The sequence below is a fragment of the Macrotis lagotis genome, chromosome 1 (assembly GCF_037893015.1).
Source record: "Macrotis lagotis isolate mMagLag1 chromosome 1, bilby.v1.9.chrom.fasta, whole genome shotgun sequence".
Lineage (NCBI taxonomy): Eukaryota > Metazoa > Chordata > Mammalia > Peramelemorphia > Peramelidae > Macrotis > Macrotis lagotis.
The window spans coordinates 932094802-932118379 of record NC_133658.1 but is presented as its reverse complement, the minus strand read 5'-3'; the positions used below and the strand labels follow the sequence as shown (position 1 = coordinate 932118379).

General features: G+C 38.7%; 1 protein-coding gene across 4 annotated transcripts in view; it reads left to right on the top strand.

Moving 5' to 3' along the window:
• LOC141510166 (uncharacterized) overlaps positions 1-22568 on the top strand; it is a 38431-nt gene extending 15863 nt beyond the window's left edge. For 3 of the 4 annotated variants that reach the window (XM_074220195.1, XM_074220196.1, XM_074220193.1), the window contains 4 exons: positions 7459-7611; positions 9114-9240; positions 10115-10183; positions 13405-22568. In XM_074220195.1, the coding sequence (XP_074076296.1) occupies positions 7459-7611; positions 9114-9240; positions 10115-10183; positions 13405-14459 (1404 nt within the window). In that variant the 3' untranslated portion in view covers positions 14460-22568. The remainder of the gene's footprint in view (positions 1-7458; positions 7612-9113; positions 9241-10114; positions 10184-13404) is intronic. The other variant, XM_074220197.1, reaches the window with a different exon arrangement.
• Positions 22569-23578: the final 1010 nt, after the last annotated feature.

Here is a 23578-nt window from a genome sequence, read left to right as displayed (position 1 = left end):
ATTGGGGAATGGCTTAGCAAACTGTAGTATATGTATGTCATGGAACATTATTATTCTATTAGAAACCAGGAGGGATTTTCATGATCTGATGCTGAAAAACATTGTACACCTTAACAGCAACATGGGGGCGATGATCAACCTTGATGGACTCGATTATTCCATCAGTGCAACAATCAGGGACAATTTGGGGCTGTCTGCAATGGAGAATCTCATCTTTACCCAGAGAAAGAATTGTAGAGTTTGAACAAAGATCAAGGACTATTACCTTTAATTTAGGGGGGAAAACCTGGTATCTTATTGTCTGATCTTGCTATCTCTTATACTTTATGTTTCTTTCTTAAGAATATGATTTCTCTCTCATCACATTCAATTTGGATCAATGTATACCATAGAAACAATGTAAAGACTGACAAAATTGCCTTCTGTGGGGGGTGGGGGAGGGAGGGAAGTAAGATTAGGGGAAAAATTATAAAACTCAAAATAATCTTTTTTAAAAAATATTGTTAGTTTTAAAAAAAATGATAACTTTTAGAGGATGATGTAATTGTATTCTTTGGAAATCAATTCCTCCTTTTGAAAATATTTATTTTTATTTTTTCCAATTGCATGCAAAGATAATTTTCAATATTCATCCTTTTGTAAGCTTTTGAGTTCCCTGTTTGTTTATCAGCTTCCCTTCTCCATGGCAGTGAGCAATCTGATAAAGTTTGTAGCTGTATGATGGTGTTTAAAATATTTCCTCATTGATGATGATTATGTTTGTCCTTCTTTCTTGAAGAAGACCATGACATTGGGAGGTGATGCCATGGCAAGCACATGAATTGGATTTGAGTGGGGGGGCGTTGTGCTAAGTCACCAACCTCACTTTCTTCTTCAGAGCCATTTGAGTCCATTGGCCAGATATGCATCTGTTCAACTGGAGATGTCCTTGGATGCTGGCGATTAGGGTTAAGTGACTTGCCCAAGGTCATAAAGCTAAATAAGTGTCAAATGTCTTGAGGTCAGATTCGAACTCCCATTCTCTTGACTCTAAGTCAGTGCTCTAACCACTGCCCATATTGATCATATTGTGAAATCAGAACTAAGCGGGGGGACCATGAGAAAGAAATAAAAAAAAACAAAATATGCTTTACTTTGCATTCAGATTTCATAGATTTTTATTATACACATTGTTCTCCTCACTATGTTGGGTTTAGAATAGTGTAGAGGAGCAGGGATCCACCAATGACTGAGACTATTTAACAAATGAAGACACCAGTTTTTAGAGTTGAAAAATCTCAAGTAGAAATATTTCCATTTAAGGATATAACCTTTTTAACTTTTTGTTTTAAAGCAAAGCAAATCAAAGCACTAAAGGACTATTGCAAAGAGTTTTCAGGTACAGAGAACTCTGAATCTCTTTGGGAGTAAATCAATGTCATGATAGAGTAACCCCTATTTAGTCTTCCCCACAAAAAGACAGATGAAAAGGTGTTTTCTTTGTGTGGCAATAGCAGAATGTGAGAAGAAAAATAATGAGTCCTAGTAGGTTCATGTTTCAACAAATCTTTAAGTGGTCCAGTGGATAGAGTACTGGAGTCAGGAGGACCTGAGTTCAAATTTGATCTCAGACATGAAACTTAAGTAGCTGTGTGACCTTGGGCAAGTCACTTAACCCTGCTTCCCTCACATACAGGGCCATCTCTGCTCAACCCCCCACTCAAATTCCATTCACATTTTTCTTGATGTCATAGTCTTCTTTTGAGAATGAAGGACAAATATCACCATCATCATCATCATCATCATCAAAGTTCTCCCAAGTTTTTCTGAAACCATCCCTTATTTCTTTAAAATACAACTATTCCATCAAATTGGCATATCCTCACGTGTTCAGTCATATCCTATTGAAAGGCATCTCCTTGATGTCTAATTCCTCACCATTGTGAAAGGATAAAAATGTTTTTGTCGATGCTTTAATTTGTAATAATTAAAATTAATTCCTCCTTTAATCTGTACTTCCTCCTTTTCCATCTTCTACCTTTTCCCATCTATTTCCTGCTTAGTGAAGTGTATTTAAAAATAACTATGTGATCCTTCCTCCTTTGATTATTTAGGATAAAAGTGAAGTTCAGATGTCACCTATTCCCTCCACATAATTCTCCTGTGTTGTAGACATGTGTACCTTTACATCTCAAAGTGATTTAACTTTCTCTAATTTTCCCTTCCCCCTTCCCTGTCTGTGATGATGATGATGATGTCTGTCATTTGTTCCCAAAGAAGAGACCAGGACATCAGGGAGGTGGTGCCATGACAAGCACATGAATTGAATGTGAATGAAAGTGGGCTTTGCTAAGTGCCCAGCCTCACTTTATCTGCCAGAGATAGATCAGGATGACTGGGGCTGGCCCTGGATGCAAGGAAATCAGAGTTAAGTGACTTGCTCAGGGTCACATAGCTATTAAATGGCAAGTGTCTGAGGCTGGTGCAGTAGATAGAGCACCAGCCCTGAAATCAGGAGGATCTGAGTTCTGATCACTAAGACACCTATGCTTAATAGCTGTAGGACCTTCCTTGGGCAAATCACTTTCCCCATGGCCTCACAAAAACCAACAATAATCATAATAATTATAAACAGGCATTGGATCTCAGTAGTTTTTACTGTATCCTCTTCCCCTTTCTATTCTTTTCAGATCTTCAACCCACTCTCAAACCTTTTAATCTAATTTCTCATCACCCCTGATGGTGATAGGTTTAAGAGGGAACACCTGCATCATCTTCTCATATTTGCATATAGGCAGTTTATCCTTATTTAGTTTTTTAATGATATTGTATTACCTTTTTTTTTTTAAATCTTTCTTTTGACAGCAGTCTTTGAACTTCAAAGTTTCTCTACTGTCCTTGATTTTGCATTAGCAATGGTTGAAAGCCCTCTAGTTCATTGAGGGGCACTTTTCCCCTTTGTGGATTATACTTCTTTTTCTGAGAAAGTTATTCTTAGTTATAAGTCAATATCATTTGTCCTCTAGAACATTCCTCTATTTTCTAGTCCTTTGTGTTAATAGCTAATAAATCATGTGTTATCCTGACTGAGGCTTCTTCAGTGTCTGAATGATTTCTGAATGCTTGCAGTATTTGGATAAGATTTTCATTCTGGTGATTCTTTCTGGAGGTTATCTGTGTGTTGTTTGTTTTTTTTTTACTATATCTACTTTGACCTCACATTTTAAAGAAACTTGAAAGTTTTTCTTTTAATTTCTTTAAGTAGAATGTCTAGGCCTTCATTCTGGTCAATTGGAATTAATTATGAGGTACAGGAGACATTGACCTAGAACCACCTAGTATGATATATCTTCATCAAAAAAATGTGCTATGTTCTACGAACAAAGTATTGTAGAAACTCAAAAGAAATGTGAGGTACACAAATTTAAAGACATCTCTACTCCACATATTCACATGGACTATTTGTGCCCGACCTGTGGTAGCACATTCCAGAGTTGTATTGCGGATACCTTGTCCCCAGCATAGTGATATCATTTTGGTCCTCTTTGAGCATAAAGGACAACCCATGTAACATACATTGTGATCAATGATTTATAAGTATGATTCCATTTGATCTTTATAACAACTCAGGGGAATAAGTGTTTTAGTATTCACTTTTACAGATACTGGAACTGAGGCATACAAGCACTTGAAATGACTTGCTTGGGATAACACAGTGACTAAGTGCTGCATGAGTCAAATTTGAACTTAGGTCTTTGGTATGATTGACCTGGGGAGTATGAGGATTCTTAAATTCTCTCTCCTTAATCTATTTTCCAGGCCAGTAGTTTTTCCTATGAGATTGCTTTTCTTGTTCTTTTTTTCAATATAATGGGATTTTATTTTAATTTCACTCTTTGTCTCCTGGAATAATTAGCTTCCTTTTGGTCCACTTTTGTTTTCCATAAACTTGATGCTTGGGTGGATATTATTTCTTTTCTACCAAGCCCTTTATTCTCTCTCCAATTCTTTCTTCCAAATTCTCATTTCCTTTTCATTTCCTCCCTCTAGTGTTCTCATATCCTTCATAAAAACATTTTGAACTACTAATACTTGCTGATAATCTTCTAGAAATTCAAGACAGAATGTCTGGGATGGTCCCAGTGTTGCTTACTCACAATGTTGAACCTGGGTCCAATTCCTAGAGACTGCCTCTCCCTGAGTTGGACATGCCATAATACCCTTCTGTCTGTCTCTAGATCTCTCTGTCTCCCTGCTCTGGAACAATACATCATGACACTTTCTTGGATTTCCTACTCAGGTGTGGGAGTCGCAAGATCATGGTTCTTCAAACTCCACCATTTTCTTTCTTACAGGTTTTAACTGGTGGATTTTTTTTTGAAAAGAAATGGAGTTGTGACTTGCATAAGGCCACTTACAAAAGTATTAAGTTTCTGAGATTGGATTTGAACTCAGGTCTTCCTAACTCCAGGGTCTGTGCTCTGTGCACTGGAGTACCACCATTTGGTGGCTTTTTTGAAGATAGGTGGTGCAGGGAAGAGAATGATGGGCCTGGAGCTAAAAAGTTCATCTTCCTGAGCTCAACTGTAGTCTCCAACATTTCCTAGCTGTGTGGTTACTTTGCCCAGTTTGCCTCAATTTCCTCATCTGTAAAATGAGAAAGAAAAGGATATGGCAAACCATTCTGGAATAGTTGCCAGGAGTACTCCAAAAGGGGACATGAACAATTGGATAAGATTGAAACAGCTGAACAATAATCAGTTATCAGTAGCCAATTTTGAGTTATCAATAGAGGTTGAGAGTTTAAACAGGATTTCTACCAAAATCACTTTCTAGTTTTCTCCCCAGTTCTTATCAAAAGGGAAATTATTCCCCTGCATGTTAATGTTCTTGAGTTAATCCAATTCTGAGTGACTACATTCAAATGAGCATTTCTGATAAATACCTCCCCAAATCACAATTAAAAAAACCTGAAACATAAGAGCAATATTAAACATTTAAAACAAAACCTATTGTTTTGACAAAACAGATTTGAAATAAAATCTTGCTGCCAATCAAATGACAGTTCACTGAATATATTTTCTAAATTATCTTACATAGAAAATACTTTATCCAGCTATGATTTTAATACTTCAGACTGAGCACAGTCAGTTACAAATATTGATACCAGAACTGTTTGTGCCATCAAAGAAACAAAGTAGAGTACTCATCAATTGGTGAATAGCTGAACAAATGACAGTATGTGAATTCAAAGGATAATCATTGAATCATAATGAGAAACATCAGGATTTCAAGGGGGGAAACTAACAGCTTTAGGGGTTTATTCACAGTGTGAAATTTGGCATGATTAATGAGTTTTCTGATAATGGGAAATTGAATTAAATCTATAGTAGAGCAAGAGGGCTAATTTTGAGACTTAGATCCATAAGTTTTATCTCCAGCAAGATTTGTCCAATGTATAGTCAAGATAAGTTCAAATCCAAGGGAAACCATTCAACAGCACAGTAATGAGTCTGTCTTCTACTCATTGACGTCAAAGAGAGCAAAGTTGCTCAGTACTATGAATAGAATATCTTCCAGGAAAAAAATCAGATGGAGAAGGTTGTATACAATCAGTTAAAATCTGGAACTGGTTGAGGGTCTTATTTCAAATACCAGACTCAAGTTGAAAAAAGTAAGGAAAACCATCAGACTCTAAAGATGTGATCTAAATAACATTGCTTATGAATATGAAGTAGAAGTGATGAAAATATTCAAAGGATTAGATTTGGTAGATATCATATCTGAAGAATTATAAGTTTTAGAGAAGTATCATACAGGAAGCAGCAACAAAAAATATTAAAAAAAAAAAAGAGCAAGAAAGCAAAATGGTGGTCTGATGAGGGTTTACAGATAGCAGGGGAAAGAAGGGAAGGGTAAAAGAGAGGGAGAAGATCTACTCAACTGAATTCCAGAGAATATTAAGGAAACATTTCTTAAATGAGTAATAAAAAAATAGAAAAAAAACAATAATATGAGAAAGATAAGTGATCTTTTCAAGAAAATGAAATCTCAAAGGAATAGATCCAGTCCAAAAAATGGGAATGATGACTTCCAGAACCAAGATGGCAGAGTGAGGCAATAACTACCCTGGGTTTTCCCAAATTCCCTTCCAACCAACCTTGCAGTAAGACCTCAAAATTAATTTTGGAGCAAATACAATATTGTTTTTTCTTGGAAACTATTCTGCTCCTTCTCACTTCTCTTTAGAATAGTTCTGTTCCTGATTCAGTTCCAGCCCTTGTCAACATCATTTCTTACAGCATTCCTTCTGTCATTATATTCAAGGAGATGACATATTTGGGGGATTTATTTTTCTTGAGTGTATATTAGCTTCCAAAATCTGAAAAAGATTACATCAAAGGAGGAGCAAATGAATTAATTTACTATAGATTAAGATATGAAGCCTACTGGCTGACATGTAGAAGAAAAAAATCAGGACTGATTTGAAAGTGTCATATCAAAGTTGTTAATGTCTCAAAAAGAAAATCAAACAATAAATAAAAGAAATGATTTTATATGGAATCCTTTTCTGATGTGTATATATATATAAAATCATGCTTACCTATAGTGCTCTTTTTCTTTCATGGTTCTAAAATGTAAAATAATATCCAATAGTGATAGAGCTGATGCTCTATCCACTGCGCCACCTAGTCACCCCGAGAATCCATTTTTAATCAATAAAATCAGTGACTGTCTCCTCTATTGAGAGATCAGTCTATGGGGGCAGCTAGGTGGTGCAGTGGATAGAGCACTGGTCCTGGAGTCAGGAGTACCTGAGTTCAAATCCGGCCTCAGACACTTAATAATTACCTAGCTGTGTGGCCTTGGGCAAGCCACTTAACCCCATTGCCTTGCAAAAAAACAAAAACAAAAAACTCATTGCCTTCAAAAGTCTGCTCAAGCAACACCTGCTATAAGAGATCAGTCTATGAATAAACACTATGCAGTGAAGAATAGTGACTCGAGACAGTGGAAAGGAAAGTTCATAAAGCCTTGAGGATCTCTCCAAGTAGGAATGGACTGAGAAAATTCTTTTCTGTTACAAAGCTAATGAATAAAAGTTAAAGATGAAATATTGATGTTTTCAGGACATCAAGGTGGTCAAAGGGGGGCAGTAAGGAGGAGCAAGAGGGCCAAGCCTGGAGTCAGGAATTCTCATCTTCCTGAGTTCACACCTGGTCTCAGATGCTTACTAGCTGCCTCAGTTTCTTCATCTAGTAAATAAGCTGTATATTTGTGAAAAAATTCCAAATGTCAACCACTACTGAAATACCTAAAAAAAGAAAAAAAAATGATAGAAAACTGAAGTTAGTTTTTCATACTGCACCTTTTCTTCCCTCCTTGCCCACTGCTCCCTCCCTGGTTTGTTTCTGAGTTTCTTCCTCCTTCCAGTGTCTTGACCAGCTTGGGCTCTTCACCCTTGGTCTCTTCCTCTAGGGGTCTGGAGCAGAGAGCGCCCTGAAGCTGCCCCAGCTCTGGTCCCTGAGGGAGACAAGGCAAACCTGTCCTCCTGCTTCTGCTCATGTGCTGCTTCAGGTCACAGGAGCCTTCCTAGGTGTCTGGGAATCCCTCTCAGTCACCTTTTCTCAGGTGAAGTCTTTAAGCACTTGGAAGGTGACTCCTCTGGCCCAGGCAGGGTTCCAAACTTCAGGGGCCACAAAGGACCAGTCCCTGCTCTCAAGGGGCTTCCAGTTTGATGGGAGACATTCCAGGTCATCTGAATGCTGCTCACCTGGAGTAGATTCTCTCCCATCTCATCAGAAATCACTTCTCCCAGGTGGGTGGATCCTGCCCAAAATGGAGGAGAATGTTTCCTGGGTTAATCCCATCTCAACTCCAGGCTTGTCCTTGAGAGACTATCTAACCTTCTATGGGAGGTCTCTGAAAGAGGAAGGAAAAAGAGGAAAAACCTACTATTATCTAAACTACTAATAATTGGTTATGAATAAGGAAAAATAATCATTTCTTTCAATATTATTCTTTGTTCAATTTTATAATTTTCATTATCAGTGGCCAAATTTGATCAGTGATCAAAATCATTTCTTCATTAAAAACAAACTTCTCAAAACCAGCCCTGTAACCCCATCCCTGGGACCTGGGAGGAGGCTGCAACATAGTTACACAAGTTTAATGTATAACAGATTGTTTTCTGTCCATCAGAGTGATAGGGAAGGGAGGGAGCAAAACCTTACCAAAAAATCATTATCAAAAACTATCTTTACTTGTAGTTGTCAAAATAAATAGATAGATAGATAGATAAATTATAAAAAGAGTCCCTTTCAGGAAGCTAGGTGGCACAGTGGATAGAGCATTAGCCCTGGAGTCAAGAGGACCTGAGTTCATATCAGGTCTCAAACACTTAATAATGACCTAGCTGTGTGACCTTAGGCAATTCTCTTAACCCCATTGCCTTGCAAAAATCCAAAAAAGGAAAACAAAATAATCCTCCTCATGTTTTCATCTTGTTCAGACTTTCTCACTTTGAGGAAAATAACTTGATTTTTTTTTGTCTCCAGTGACCATAGGAGATGTTTTATCCCCACAAAAAAAACCCACTTTCTATAGCTTTTCACAAACTTTTTTTTGAAAAAATTATTTAAGGCATGGGATTAAGTGACTTGCCTAAGGTCACATAGCCAGGCAGTCATTAAGTGTCTGAGGTGAGATTTGAACTCAGGTTCTCTTGATTCCAGGGCCAGTGCTCTTATCCACTGTACCACCTAGTTGCCCCTTATAAGCTCTTGATGGAATTTTCTAAATCTATCATTTTTGACAGTTCTCATTTTTCTTCCAGAAATCCTCACATTTTTCTGAGAGAACACATCACTTTCCTTCTTCTAAAGAGAATAGCATTGGATAGAAGAATATTTCTGAGTTTTATTTCAACTGAAAATATCCATTGCTTTTTCCAATGTTCCTTTGGACTTTCAAGATTATAGTTCCAAGTGCTAGCTCTGATTCTTATAAAGGGTGCGACCTTTGGGCAATTCCCTGTCTTTGTTTCAGTTTCCTTCTGTACATTGATGATCATTGACCTAGATCAATTCCGAAGCCTGTCTCAACTCTAAGTCTTCTGCATGTTGATGTTTTAGGAGGTGGTGACATTCAAGGATGTGGCTGTGGACTTCACCCTGGAGGAATGGGACCTGTTGGACAATGCTCAGAAGCAGCTGCACAAGGATGTCATGTTGGAGAATGCTCAGAACTTGGTGTTCCTGGGTAAGGACCATTCCCCATTGCCATGAAAAGGAGTGTCCTTAACTGTCTCACTAGAGGGAGGTTTGGGGCATTGATCACCTCTTAGAAAGGCCAAAGTGATAGCCTCCTGCATCCAGGAGACTAGGTCCTCCTGCTACCTAGTGTTCCTAGGACAGACCTTTGTGCCATGTGATAGGGAGCTAGACACAAGTCTGCAAAATCTCCAAACACTGATCCTGAAGCTTCTCCTTGAAGATGGGCAGTGAGGGGGACTCATTTGCTCCCAAGTCTGCCCTTCCTCTGTGGGGAGTGTTTGGTCATTAGAATATTATTTTTGCTACTCGGGAAAAATATGTAACTCACTGCTCTTGGTGTTAATCAAGGCGTTCTGGCCTAGGAAGTGTGACCTTGTTCTTCTTTCATACACCTCCCCACATCTATTAGAGATGCAGCGAAAGAAAGGGAAGGGAGTAAATCTTTATAGACATCTGTTAGGAGCCAGACCCTGTACTAAGAACTTTGTTCATGCATATTATCTCACTCGATCCTCACTATTACATTTTGGTTTGGGTCTCTATTATTTCTCTATTTCATAATTGAGGAAACTGAGGCAGATAGATTAAGTGACTAATTCATGGGTCAGTAAGTCTGAGGCCAGGTGTTCCTGATTTCAGCCCAGTACTTTCCTGTCTCCTAGAAATGCCTCTAATTTCTAGGCTATGAAATCTATGGAATGTGGACATCCTTCTGTGAAGGAGGAAAGCAAAGTCAGAATTTTCTGATTTTGAATTACTTGCAGTAATGTGGCCTTACTTTGCATCACCCCTTCTTCCCTAATGTGGATTAAATACAAACTTCTCCCCATCCTCCTGTTTAATTTATTCCCCCTGCTTAGGATTTCCAGTTTCCAGAGAAGATTTGATCCCCCACTTGGTGAAAGAAGGTCTGAGGACCTCCTGTCCAGGTGAGTGAGGAGTGAGGGGTGTGGGTTGGATCCTAGGAGGCTTCTGGATGTGTCAGTAGTGTTAGATTTGGGGGCAGGAAGCCCTGACTTGTTATTTCTTTTCAGATGCTTTTTAGCAGTGGGATGCTGGGTAAGGATCTCTGAGATTGTGTCCTCATCTGTAAAAATGAAGGGTTGAATTCCCTGGACTTTCAGTTCCCTTCATTTAAAATTTTTTTTCCCCAGTTGCCCACAAAGATAGTTTTCAATGGTCATCCTCTTGAGTTCTCTATTTTTCTTCCTTCCTCCTTTTCCACCCCCTTCCCTATTGCAATGGCCAATCTTATAATGGTTTTCCAAGTACAATCATGTTAACAAGTTTCCATAGTATTTTCCATTTTAACTGGGGAGGGGGGGAACGACCATGATAAAGATAGAAAAAAACATAAAAGAAGTTGCAAAATTTTTTTAAATTTATTTTTATTAAAGATATTATTTGAGTTTTACAATTTCCCCCCAACCTTACTTCCCCACCCCCCACGGAAAGCAATCTGTCAGTCTTTACTTTGTTTCCATGTTGTACATTGATCCAAATTGAGTGTGATGAAAGAGAAATCATATCCTTAAGGAAGAAACAAAAAAGTATAAGCGATGACAAAATCAGACAATAAGATAGCAGGTTTTTTTCTAAATTAAAGGGAATAGTCCTTGAACTTTGTTCAAATTCCACTGCTGTTTATCTGGATACAAATGGTATTCTCCATTGTAGACAGCCCCAAATTGTCCCTGATTGTTGCACTGATGGAATGAGCAAGTCCTTCAAGGTTGATCATCATTCTCATGTTGCTGTTAGGGTATACAGTGTTCTTCTGGCTCTGCTCATCTCACTCAGCATCAGTTCATGCAAATCCCTCCAGGCTTACATGAATTCCCATCCCTCCTGGTTTCTAATAGACTAATAGTATTCCATGACATACATATACCATAGTTTGTGAAGTTGCAAAACTTGATGAGAGTATGCTTTTCTCTACATTTGTTCTTCATTTCTTTTTTCCTCTGATTCTGGATGTCATTTTCTGTCACAAGTCTTTGAAGATTGTCTTTGATCTATGAACTTCTGAGAAGAGCTGAGTTCATCACAGTTGGTCTTCCTATGATGTTTCTGTTAAAATGTACAATGTTCTCCTGGTTCTTTTAGTTTTCTTCTTTTTTTCCCCCAAGACAATGGGATTGTAACTTGCCCAGTCACTTAGCTAGGTACTTATTAAGTATCTGAGGATGGATTTGAACTCATGTCCTCCTGACTCCAGGGCCACTGCTCTATCTACTATGCCACTCAGTTCCCCTTTAATCTTTCTTCTGAAGATGCTTCAATGATCCTATTAGAGGTCTTTGTGGGGAATTTGGAGGCAAGAAACTCTCTTACAACTTTCTAGAGAGGGTTGAGGCTGACTAATATGAATTCTTTTTAAGTCCACATGAATCTACTAAGTGACAGCTGGATATAAGCAAGTATGAGGCTGATCCTCTGAAAGCATAGGGCTGTAAGGGATTCCACAGATTGGTGAGAAAGACAGCATGGACACAACTGCTATTTATAGACTAAGTTGGAGCCCATCAAGACAAAGTGGGCAGACACTAAGGTTAAAGAAGACTGGAACAGTCTTAAGGTAACAGATATGTGGTACTTCAGAAAAGCCCAAGTGAGCATTCTAGGCAGGAGCACCAGCCAGGGAAAACCCACACTGTTGGGAAGTAGAGTGTTCCATTCATGGAGCAGAAAAGAGGCCTCTGCCCCACTGCATCCTAGCCCTTGTGGAGGGGGAGCCAGGTGACAAGGGGCCAGAAGTTGAAGAGCTTGAAGCCCCCGCCCCCCAGTATTTTATCTTTCATCTCTGAGCCCTTGGAATTTTTTTTTTTTTAGATTTTTGCAAGGCAAATTGGGGTTAAGTGGCTTGCCCAAGGCCACAAGGCTAGGTAATTATTAAGTGTCTGAGACCGGATTTGAACCCAGGTACTCCTGACTCCAGGGCCAGTGCTTTATCTACTACACCACCTAGCCGCCCTTGGAATTGTTTAAATAGGCAGTGACATGATCAGGTAAAGAACTTTAGGAAGATGAACTTAACAGTTGGTGGAGAATTGAGTGCCCTGGGAAGAGACTGGAGAGTTTTAAACCAGCCAGTCATTTCTTGTAATACCTCAAAGATGTGGTCATTTGGACCCCCAACCAAGAAAGGGTCAATGTTGATGGAGAAAAGGAAGTATTTGAGAAAGGTTACAAAGGTGGAATCACCTGATTGTGTTTTGGGGCAGGGGTGTGGGAGCTATAATGAGGAATGGATGACACCTTGTTTGGCCAATGAATGAGGTTTTTGTCCCGCATAGTAATAGCAAACCAAGATTATAGGAGCATTGGGTTATGTGAGATGGGTGGGAAAGAACAAATGAGGAGTCCCAGGAGAGTGTAATATCCAAAAAACTTAGAAATTTTTTTTTTCAGTTTTTGCAAGGCAATGGGATTAAGTGACTTGTCCAAGGCCACACAGCTAGGTCATTATTAAGTGTCTGAGACCCAATTTGAACTCAGGTACTCCTGACTCCAGGGCTGGTGCTCTATCCACTGCGCCACCTAGCCACCCCCAAAAAACTTAGAGAAAAGAAAAAAGTATTAAGAAAAAGTGGACGATTGACAGTATTCGAGGCTGCAAAATGGTCAATGGCATAATATCTAAGCATCAGAATCAATGATCAGAAAAGTGGATCTAACTGAAAATTACATCATAGTTGGGCAATTATCTGAACATAAGAAAATAGCATTGTCATCAAGAAAACGCTCTTGATGGAAAGGAAAATAAAATGGAGAACATCTATCCAGTGCAGAGGCCAGAGCATACTCTGTCACCAGGTTGTAATTGTACTCTCTGGCGCTGAGATTTGGGTCAGGTCATTTGGCCATTCAGAACTCATGATCCAAAGAGTAACATATAATGACAAGGTGGCTCTGCACTTTTCTCAGGTTTGTGGTGAGGATCCAATGCAATTGTGTGTGGAACTTTTTGTTCATTAAATTGTCTTTTAAGTGTACAGCTTATGGTATTTTCAAACAATTGATTCTGTCCATTTAAGTCTGAAGCCTTTCCATTTTGACTGGAGAAACTAAAAGTTAGTTGGTTCACTTTCTGCCAGGAGGAAGAGCATATCCTCATACATATATATGTGTATGTGTTTGTTTCCTTCAGATGCAGAGACCAAGTGTGATGAGATGAGTGAAAATATGAAAATGAGCTCTTGGAATGACTTTTCTCATTATGGTGAAGAGAGGACTCATCTTGGTAACCATGAGCTTATCCACACTGTAGAAAAACAGGATGAATATACTCAACATGGAAAGACTTGTCAAAGAAGCTACAGTTTCACTGAACATTGCAAAATCCACACTGGAGCGAAACCGTATCAGTGTAGTCAATGTGGAAAGACTTTCATTCGTAGGTCTAAACTTGCTGCACATCAGAGAATACACACAGGAGAGAAACCTTATCAGTGTAATCTGTGTGGAAAGACTTTCAGACGAAGTGATGGTCTTTATATACACCGGAGAATCCACACTGGAGAGAAACCATATGAATGTAATCACTGTGGAAAGGCTTTCACATGGAGTTCCAGTCTTGCTTTACATCAGAGAATCCATACTGGAGAGCAATCTTTAGAATGTAATCAATGTGAAAAGACTTTCAAGGTGAGCTCCTCTCTTATTTATCACCAGAGAATCCACACTGGGGAGAAGCTTTATGAATGTAATCAATGTGGAAAGATTTTCACACAGAGCTCTGGACTTGCAAAACATCAGAGAATCCACACTGGACTGAAACCTTATAAATGTAATCAGTGTGGAAAGACTTTCAGAGAGAACTACCATCTTTATGTACATCAGAGAATCCACACTGGGGAGAAACCTTTTGAATGTAAGCAATGTGGAAAGACTTTCAGAGAGAGCTATCATCTTTATGTACATCAGAGAATCCACACTGGGGAGAAACCTTATGAATGTAATCAGTGTGGAAAGACTTATAGACAACGCTCTGGTCTTGCTGAACATCAGAGAATGCACACCGGAGAGAAACCTTTTGAATGTAATCAATGTGGAAAGGCTTTCAGAGAATGCTCCTCTCTTATTTATCATCAGAGAATCCACACAGGGGAGAAACCTTATGAATGTAATCAGTGTGGAAAGACTTTCAGACAGAGCTCTAATCTTGCTGCACATAAGAGAATCCACACTGGAGAGCATCCTTAGGAGTGTGGTGAATGTGGTAAAGCTTTTACTAAACACTTTCACCTTACAAACAACTGTGATAAATGAAAAGTTATGGAGACAATTTCTGGGTATTCGTTTTATTCATTGATAACAAAAAATCAATATAACCAAAATTATTAACCAAATGGACATTTTTTATCTCTTGTAAACCAAAGATGAATCATGGAAGCCTCCCAGTACTTACATGCTCTTAGATGAGTGGATGTTCCCAAAAGGTGTTGAACAGTTCTGACAGGTTTAAAATTTATGAGGATGACTGTTCTCTCTCACTTTTTTTTTTTTTTTTTTTAGATTTTTGCAAGGCAATGGGGGTTAATTGGCTTGCCCAAGGCCACATAGCTAGGTAATTATTAAGTGTCTGAGGCCTGATTTGAACTCAGGTACTCCTGACTCCAGGGCTGGTGCTCTATCCACTGCACCACCTAGCCGCCTCCAAGAATGACTATTCTAATGAGGGTTTTGGAGGCATAACCCATCACTCAATCTAGACAAATTTATATTCAGACCATCCCTGACTAGTGTCATCTAGACATAAGGGGAAATCCACTTCCCCTTGAACCTGTCTGACTAAAACACAGTGGACCAGAATTCACATAAACTAAAATCTCTTTACCTTTTAAGTCTGATCTAAAGTTTTTGAGTTGGGAAAGGTTTGCCCCAAGATTACATCTCATCATCAGCCCTCCCTCAAAGACTGGCTGAATAATCTGTGGAGACTGATTTCTGCATGAGGAAATAGAAATGTGGGGAGAAGTTTAGCCCTAATTCAATAATTGGCTATTAATATATGAGAACAATAATCATTTCTCTCCTATCAGAGCATTCATTCTAAAGAATAAACCTCATTAATATCATCACCATGGAAAATCATCAGACTAAAGTCTTTCCTTTTTTTCCATCAGAGAATTCACATGAAATAGAAATCATACTCCTGTACTGAATGTGGATAGGCATTTAAATGGAGGTCAAAGTTTATTAGGCATCAGAAAATTCATCTGAGGAACAAGTTCCACAAGGATGCAATTGGGAAGACCTTCAGCCTAAGATGATCTCTTTACATCAAGGATTCATAATGGAGTAAAGACAGAAAATACTTTTTTAAAATTTTTTAAATTTTTTTAAAAGATTTTATTTATTTTGAGTTATACAATTTCCCCCCCAATCTTATTTCCCTCCCCCCACCCTCCCATAGAAAGCAATTTGTCAGTCTTTACATTGCTTCCATGGTGTACATTGATCCAAATTGAATGTGATGAGAGAGAAATCATATCCTTAAGGAAGAGACAAGAAGTCTAAGAGATAACAAGATCAGACAATAAGATATGTTTTTTTTTCTAAATTAAAGGAAATAGTCCTTGGTCTTTGTTCAAACTCCACAGTTCTTTCTCTGGATACAGATGGGATTCTCCATTTCAGACAGCTCCAAATTGTCCCTGATTGTTTTTTTTTGTTTGTTTGTTTTTTTAGATTTTTGCAAGGCAATGGGGTTAATTGGCTTGCCCAAGGCCACACAGCTAGGTAATTATTAAGAGTCTGAGGCTGGATTTGAACTCAGGTACTCCTGACTCCAGGGCTGGTGCTCTATCCACTGTACCACCTAGCTGCCCCCCTGATTGTTTCATTGATGGAATGAGTGAGTACATCAAGGTTGATCATCACCCCCATGTTGCTGTTAGGGTGTACAGTGTTTTTCTGATTCTGCTCATTCGCTCAGCATCAGTTCATGGAAATCCTTCCAGGCTTCCCTGAATTCCCATCCCTCCTGGTTTCTAATAGAACAAGAGTGTTCCATGACATACATATAACAGTTTGCTAAGCCATTTCCCAATTGAAGGACATTTACTTAATTTCCAATTTTTTTGCCATCATAAACAGGGCTACTATGAATATTTTTGTACAAATAATGTTTTTAACCTTTTTCATCAACTCTTCAGGGTATAGACCCAGTAGTGGTATTGCTGGATCAAAGAGTATGCACATTTTTGTTGCCCCTTAGACATAGTTCCAAATTGCTCTCCAGAAAGGTTGGATGAGTTCACAGCTCCACCAATAATGTAGTAGTGTCCCAGATTTCCCACAACCCTTCCAACAATGATTATTATCCTTTCTGGTCATATTGGCCAGTCTGAGAGGTACAACGTGGTACTTCAGAGAAGCTTTAATTTGCATTTCTCTAATTAATGATTTAGAGCAATTTTTCATATGACTATGAATTGCTTTGATCTCCTCATCTGTAAATTGCCCTTACTCTTTGACCATTTGTCAATTGGGAATGACCTTTTTTTTTTTAAATTTGCCTCAGTTCTGACAGAAAATACTTAATGAGGGCCCACCTTCTCTGGAAGATGGAAGTCACTAGACATCACAATAGTCACATTAATGAGAAATCTTTTAAGTCAAAATTATGGGAAGACCGTCACCCAGATCTTATAAGTGTATACACATGGTAGAAGTCTTCCTGGAGTTAAAATTTATGGATCTAATTAATGAGGAAAAGCCTATCCCTGCAGAACAGACCTTATTAGATATGACATAGTTCATCCAAAGCAAGAAGTCCTGAAAATGGATTGAATGTTTTTCAGAATTCAATAAGGTTTCTCACAACTCCCCTAAAATATTGTATTTGTCTCTAGGATGGGGCCTGCCACTGACTTGCTCAACTGATAACACTTCCTCTCACCATAGTGAATCAGACCTTTTGTATTCACCTACCAAGCTGTCCTAAGTTGGTAATCTTCATTGCTTCAAAATTAGTTCAGAGGCTTACTGAAAGGTTGATTGGAAAGTAATTTGGGAACTCCCAGGGTAGTTACTGCCTCACATCTTGGCTCTGGAAATCCTCATGCCCATTTTTTGGACTGAATCTACTCCATTGATATCTCATTTTCTTAAAAAGATCTCTTATCTTTCCCATTTTATTATTTTCTTCTATTTTTCTTCATTGCTCATTTAAGAACTCTCTCCTTGCTCTTCTCTACAATTCAGTTGGGTATATCTTCTCCCTCTTTTTTTTTAAGGTTTTTGCAAGGCAAATGGAGTTAAGTGGCTTGCCCAAGGCCATACAGCTAGGTAATTATTAAGTGTCTGATACTGAATTTGAACCCAGGTACTCCTGACTCCAAGGCTGGTGCTCTATCCATTGTGCCACCTAGCTGCCCCTAAAAATATTTCCTAATTGATGATGATCTTTGTCCTTCTTTCTTGACAAAGACTGACATGGAGGTGAGGCCATGACAAGCACATGAATTGGATTTGAGTGAGGGGGGGACTGTGCTAAGTCACCAACCTCACTTTATTCTCCAGAGCCATCTGAATCCAATGGCCAGATGTGGATCTGATCCACTGGAGATGTCCTTGGATGCTGGGCAATCAGGGTTACGTGACTTGCCCAAGGTCATGTAGCTAAATAATTGTCAAATGTCTGAGGTCAAATTTGAACTCTCATTCTAAGTCAGTGTTCTCACCACTGCCCATATTATTTTGAAATCAGAACTCAGGGTGGTAAAAACCATGAAAAATAAATAAAAAGAACAAGATATGCTTTACTTTGCCTTCAGACTTCATAGTTTTTTCCTTTGGATGTGTATGGATGGCATTTTCCCCTAACAGACTCAGGATTGTCCTTGACCACTGAACTACTGGGAGAAGTTGTGGCCAGCATAGGTGATCATCACCCAGTGTTGCTGTTAATGTGTACACTGTTTTCCTTGTTCTACTCCCTTCCCTCAGTCTCAGTTCATGCAAGTCTTTCCAGGCTTATCTGAAGTCCAGCCACTCATGGAAATCCACTCCTTTTTTCATCTGGATGCGTTCAACTGGTAGAGAATGTGGTTCCAAGCTTTAACAATTGTCAAATAATTGGATCCATTTTGTTTTAAAAAGAATAATAATGACTTACTGTTTGGAACAGAAACAAAAAACTATAAGTTCTTCTCTGGGAAGTTCTTTGGAAATGAACCAAATGCTTTGGGAACCTTCTCTTTGGTCAAGGTCATAAAAGGTCATAAAATCTGATCTGAAGTAGCTCAAAAAACAAAAGTAGCTCAAGATGCTCAAACTTAGAGATTCCACCCCAGGTGTTTGCATGGACTTTTTTTGCACACAACCTATGAGAGATTATTTCGGACTCATATTGGTCTAATCAGCATAGTCAGACACATTGCAACTTGTCTCTAATGTCTTTTTGGTCCTCCAGAATGAAGGACAAAAACCATTTTTTCCAAGGCTTTTCTCCTATGACATTATCTCATGGTAACAGCCAAAATAAAAACTGGAAATGTGAGTTAAATCCATTTCCATTAAGCTTATTGCAAATACTCTTTCTTAAATTATCTAATATCGAATAGGGCAAAGTTTGTCTTAATATCGATGCCATTTCCCAGGGAAATAAACCTTTGTTCAGTCTGAATTTTCTCTTTAGACCAAGAAAAATAACTAGGAAAAGGAATCCAATCCCACAAGCCCATGGTTAATGGAGACCACCTTCCATCCTAGCGGTGAGGCCCCAAGGTCTCTTGGTGATGCGAGAGGTCTCCAGTGTCCTGTACCAGAGACATCCTCTGTTTTTGATCCTTACTCACTGGGCTACTTGCTTTCATCTTTCCCTTTACTTTAGTGTAATCATTGGGTTTGGATAATGTATACTACAAGTGATTCTCCAGATTTTACTCATTTCTCTCCTCATCAGTTCATACAAAATGAAAGGGAGCAAACTAGGTAAAAAAATAACAAGCAGTTGAATGCAGTGACCCAGAATTGAATTAATTCAAGATCATAAACATGCAGGGGAAGAATTTCCCTTTTGAAATGAGCTGGGGAGAAAACTAGAAAGTGGTTTTGGTAGAAATCAGATTTAAACTCCAACCTCTAACAACTCAAAATGGGATATTGATGACTGATTATTGTTCAACTGTTTCAATCCAATTCTTCAAGTCCCCTTTTGAATTTTTCCTGGCAATGATTCCAGAATGGTTTGCCATTTCCTTCTTTCTCATTTTACAGATGAGGAAACTGAGGCAAACTGGGTGCAGTGACCATAGTGCTAGTAAGTGTCTGAGACTTAGAGTTGGGCTCAGGAAGATGTACTTTTTAGTTCCAGGTTCATCATTCCCTTCCCTGTACCACCTAACTTCAAGAAGGCCCCCAAATAGGGTGGCTAGCTGGTGCATTGGACAGAGCACTGACCCTGGAGTTAGGAGGACCTGAGTTCAAGTCCAACCTCAGAAATTTAATACTTAGCCTTATTCAAGTCACGACTCCATTTCTTTTTTTTTTAAAGTTTTTGCAAGGCAATGGGGTTAAGTGGCTTGCCCAAGGCCACACAGCTAGGTAATTTATTAAGTGTCTGAAGCCGGATTTGAACCTCAGGTACTCCTGACTCCAGGGCCAGTGCTCTATCTACTGTGCCACCTAGCTGCCCCATCCATTTCTTTTCAAGAAAAATAAACCTACCAATTAAAAGCTATTAGGAAGAAAATGGTAGAGTTGGAAGAACTGTTAGCTTGTGATTCCCACACCTGAGTAGGAAATCCAACAAAGCATCATGATGTATTGTTCCAGAGCAGGGAGACAGAGAGATCTAGGGACAGAAAAAAGGTTATTATGGCATATCCAACTCAGGGAGAGGCGGTCTCTAAGGACAGGACCCAGATTCAGCATTGTGAATAAACAACACTGAGACCATCCCAGAAATTCTCTCTTGAATTCCTAGCAGTTATCATGCAAGCCTTAGTTGTACAGAATGTTTTTATAAAGGATATGAGAACACTAGAGGCTGGAAATGGAAAGGAAATGAGAAGCTGGAAGAAAGAATTGTGGAGCGAATGAAGGACTTGGTAGAAAAGAAATAATATTCACCCAAGCATCAAGTTAATTGTAAACAAGAATGGATCAAAAAGAAGCTAATTATTCCAGGAGACAAAAAAATGATATTAAAATAAAATCCATTATATTGAAAAAAAAAGACAAGAAAAGCAATCTCACAGGAAAAACCACTGGCCTGGAAAATAGATTAAGGAGAGAGAATTTAAGAATAATCATACTCCCCAGGTCAGGCATCTCAAAGATTTAAGTTCAAATTTCCCTCTCACACTTAGTCACTGTGTTATCCTGGGCAAGTTATTTCAGCACTTTGTATGCCTCATTTCTATTATCTTTAAATGTGAATAATAAAACACTTATTCCCCTGAGTTGTTATAAGGATCAAATGAAATCTTACTTATAAATCACTTAACACAGTGTCTAGTCCAAGGGTTGTCCTTGATGCTCAAAGAGGACCAAAATGATATCACTATGCTGGGTTCAAAATGACTAATCAGATCAATACAAGTCTGGAATACTCTACCACAGGTTGGGTACAAATAGTCCATATGAACATGTGGAGTAGAGATGTGTTTAAATTTCTGTATTTCACATTTCTTTTGAGTTACTACAATTCTTTGTTCACAGAACACAGCATATTTTTTGATGAAGACATATCATACTGGGTCGTCAAGTACCAATGTCTCCCATGTCTCATAATTGATTCCAATTGACCATAATGAAGGCCTAGACATTCTAGTTAAAGAGATTTTTAAAAAAAAGTTTGAGTCTCTTTAAACAGTTAAGTCAAAGTGGAAATAAAAAAAAAATCTACAGGTAATGTTCAGAAACAATCACTAGGATGAAAATCCCATCCAAATACGGCAGGTATTCACAAATCATTCAGATGCTGAAGGAGCCTCAGTAAGGACATGTTTTGTGATTTTAAATGAGGTTCGGATTTGTTCCTGTAAATGACACTCTCGCTGACACCAGTGAAAATGAAAGTATTTTAATTATACAACACAAGGAATAGATTGCTTACAATAGCATCCAATACAGCAGATAATACATAAAAGACAAAGGATTGGGCCCAGGGGGTCCCTGGGTTACTGACCTATGAGTTCTGAATGGGAAAGAATTCCAGGCAGGACGTCTCCTCCATGGATGAGATCCCAAAGAGGAGAAGGGGCTTAGAACTTTTATACTTTTGAGGACAAAGAAGTCTCAGAGCCATCTGAGTTGAATGGGATCCAGTTCCTTGAGCATAGATTGAATCAATATGTTATGTTTTAGGGAAATGCCATTATGGGGCCGTAAGGCTTGTTTTAATTAAACATCAACACTGGGCAAATAGCCAGTTCTCCCAATCCCGTTTTGTCTTTCCCAGGGATGGCTAGTTCCTGGGATGTCAGAAATACAGCCAAATCATACAAGGCATACTCCAAATGATGAGTTCATATACCGGTCATTGCCTCAATCATGGCCTTCATGCATATTGAAGAAGCCTTACACTAATAATTTGGTAATTATTAATTAGGAATTATCAATTCAGGATAACACAGGAATTATCAGCCAACACCACAAAGGACCAGAAAATAGAGGAATGTTCTAGAAGACAAAGGATATCGACTTACAACTAAGAATAACCTCACAAAAAGAAGTATAATCTACAAAGGGGAAAAGTGCCCCTTAATGAGCTAGAGGGTTTCCAACCATTGCTTATGAAAAGTCCAAGACAAAAGAGAAACTTTCAACCTCAAAGACTGATGTCAAGAGAAAGATTTAAAAAAAAGGAAATACAAAATCATTAAAAATGAAATAACTAAAAACCTGCCTATATCCAAATATGAGAAGATGATGCAGGTGTTCCCTCTTAAGCCTATCATCAACAGGGGTGATGAGAAATTAGATTAAAAGGTTTGAGAGTGGGTTGAAGATCTGAAAAGAATAGAAAGGAGAAGAGGATACAGTAGAAAACACTGAGATCCAATGTCTGATAATAATAATAATAATAATTATTATTATTGTTGTTTTTTGTGAGGTATGGGGTAAGTGATTTGCCCAATAAAGATCACACAGCATTAGGTGTCTGAGTGATTTGAACTCAGATCCTTCTGACTTCAGGGCTGGTGCTCTATCCACTTCACCAGCCTCAGATCCTTGACATTTAATAGTTGTGTGACCCTGAGCAAGTCACTTAACCTTGCCTCACATCCAGGCCCATCTTCAGTCATCCTGATCTATCTCTGGCCCCCGGACTCCGATGGCTCTGGAGGAGAAAGTGAGGCTGGGGACTTAGCACAGCCTCCCCGCCCCCCCCCCCCCCCCTCCCCCCCCCCCCCCCACCAATTCAATTCATGTGCTTGTCATGGCATCACCTCCATGATGTCCTGGTTTTTGAACACAAATGAGAAACATCATCATTACAGACAAGGAAAGGGGAATGGAAAATTAGAGAAAGTTAAATTACCTTGAGATGTGAAGGTATACATCTATACAACACAGGAGGATTAGGTGGAGGGAATAGGTGACATCTGAGCCTCACTTTCATCATAAATAATCAAAGGAGGAAGGAATGGATGTAGCTATTTGACTATTTAAATACATTTCACTAAGCAGGAGACAGAAGGGAAAAGGTAGAAGGTGGACAAGGAGGCAGTATAGATTAAGGGAGGAATTAATTTTAATTATTACAAATTAAAAAATGTACAAAAACATTTCTATCCTTTCACAATGGTGAGGAATTAGACATTGAGGAGATGCCTATCAATAGGATGTGACTGAACACGTGAGGATATGCAAACTTTATGGAATAGTGTTTTAAGGAAATAAGGGTGGTTTCAGAAAAAAAAAAACCTAGGAGGACTTGTGAAATGATGATGATGATGATGGTTTTTGTCCTTCATTCTCAAAGAAGATTATACATCAGGGAGAATGTGAGTTGAATTTGAGTGAGGGTGGTACTATACCAAGTAAGCAGATATGGCCCTGTATGTGAAAGAATCAGGGTTAAGTGACTTACTCAAGGTCACACAGCTAATGTCTCAGATATCTGAAATCAAATTTGAATTCAGATCCTCCTGACTCCAGTACTCTATCCACTGAACTACTTAAAGTTTTGTTGATTCATGAACCTACTAGGTGTCATTATTTTTCTTCTCACATTCTGCTATTGCCACACAAAGAAAGCATCTTTGCATCTGTCTTTTTGTAGGGAAAACTAAATAGGGGTTGCTTTATTGTGAATGACAAAGATTAACTCCCAAAGAGATTCACTGATTTCTCTGTACCTGAAA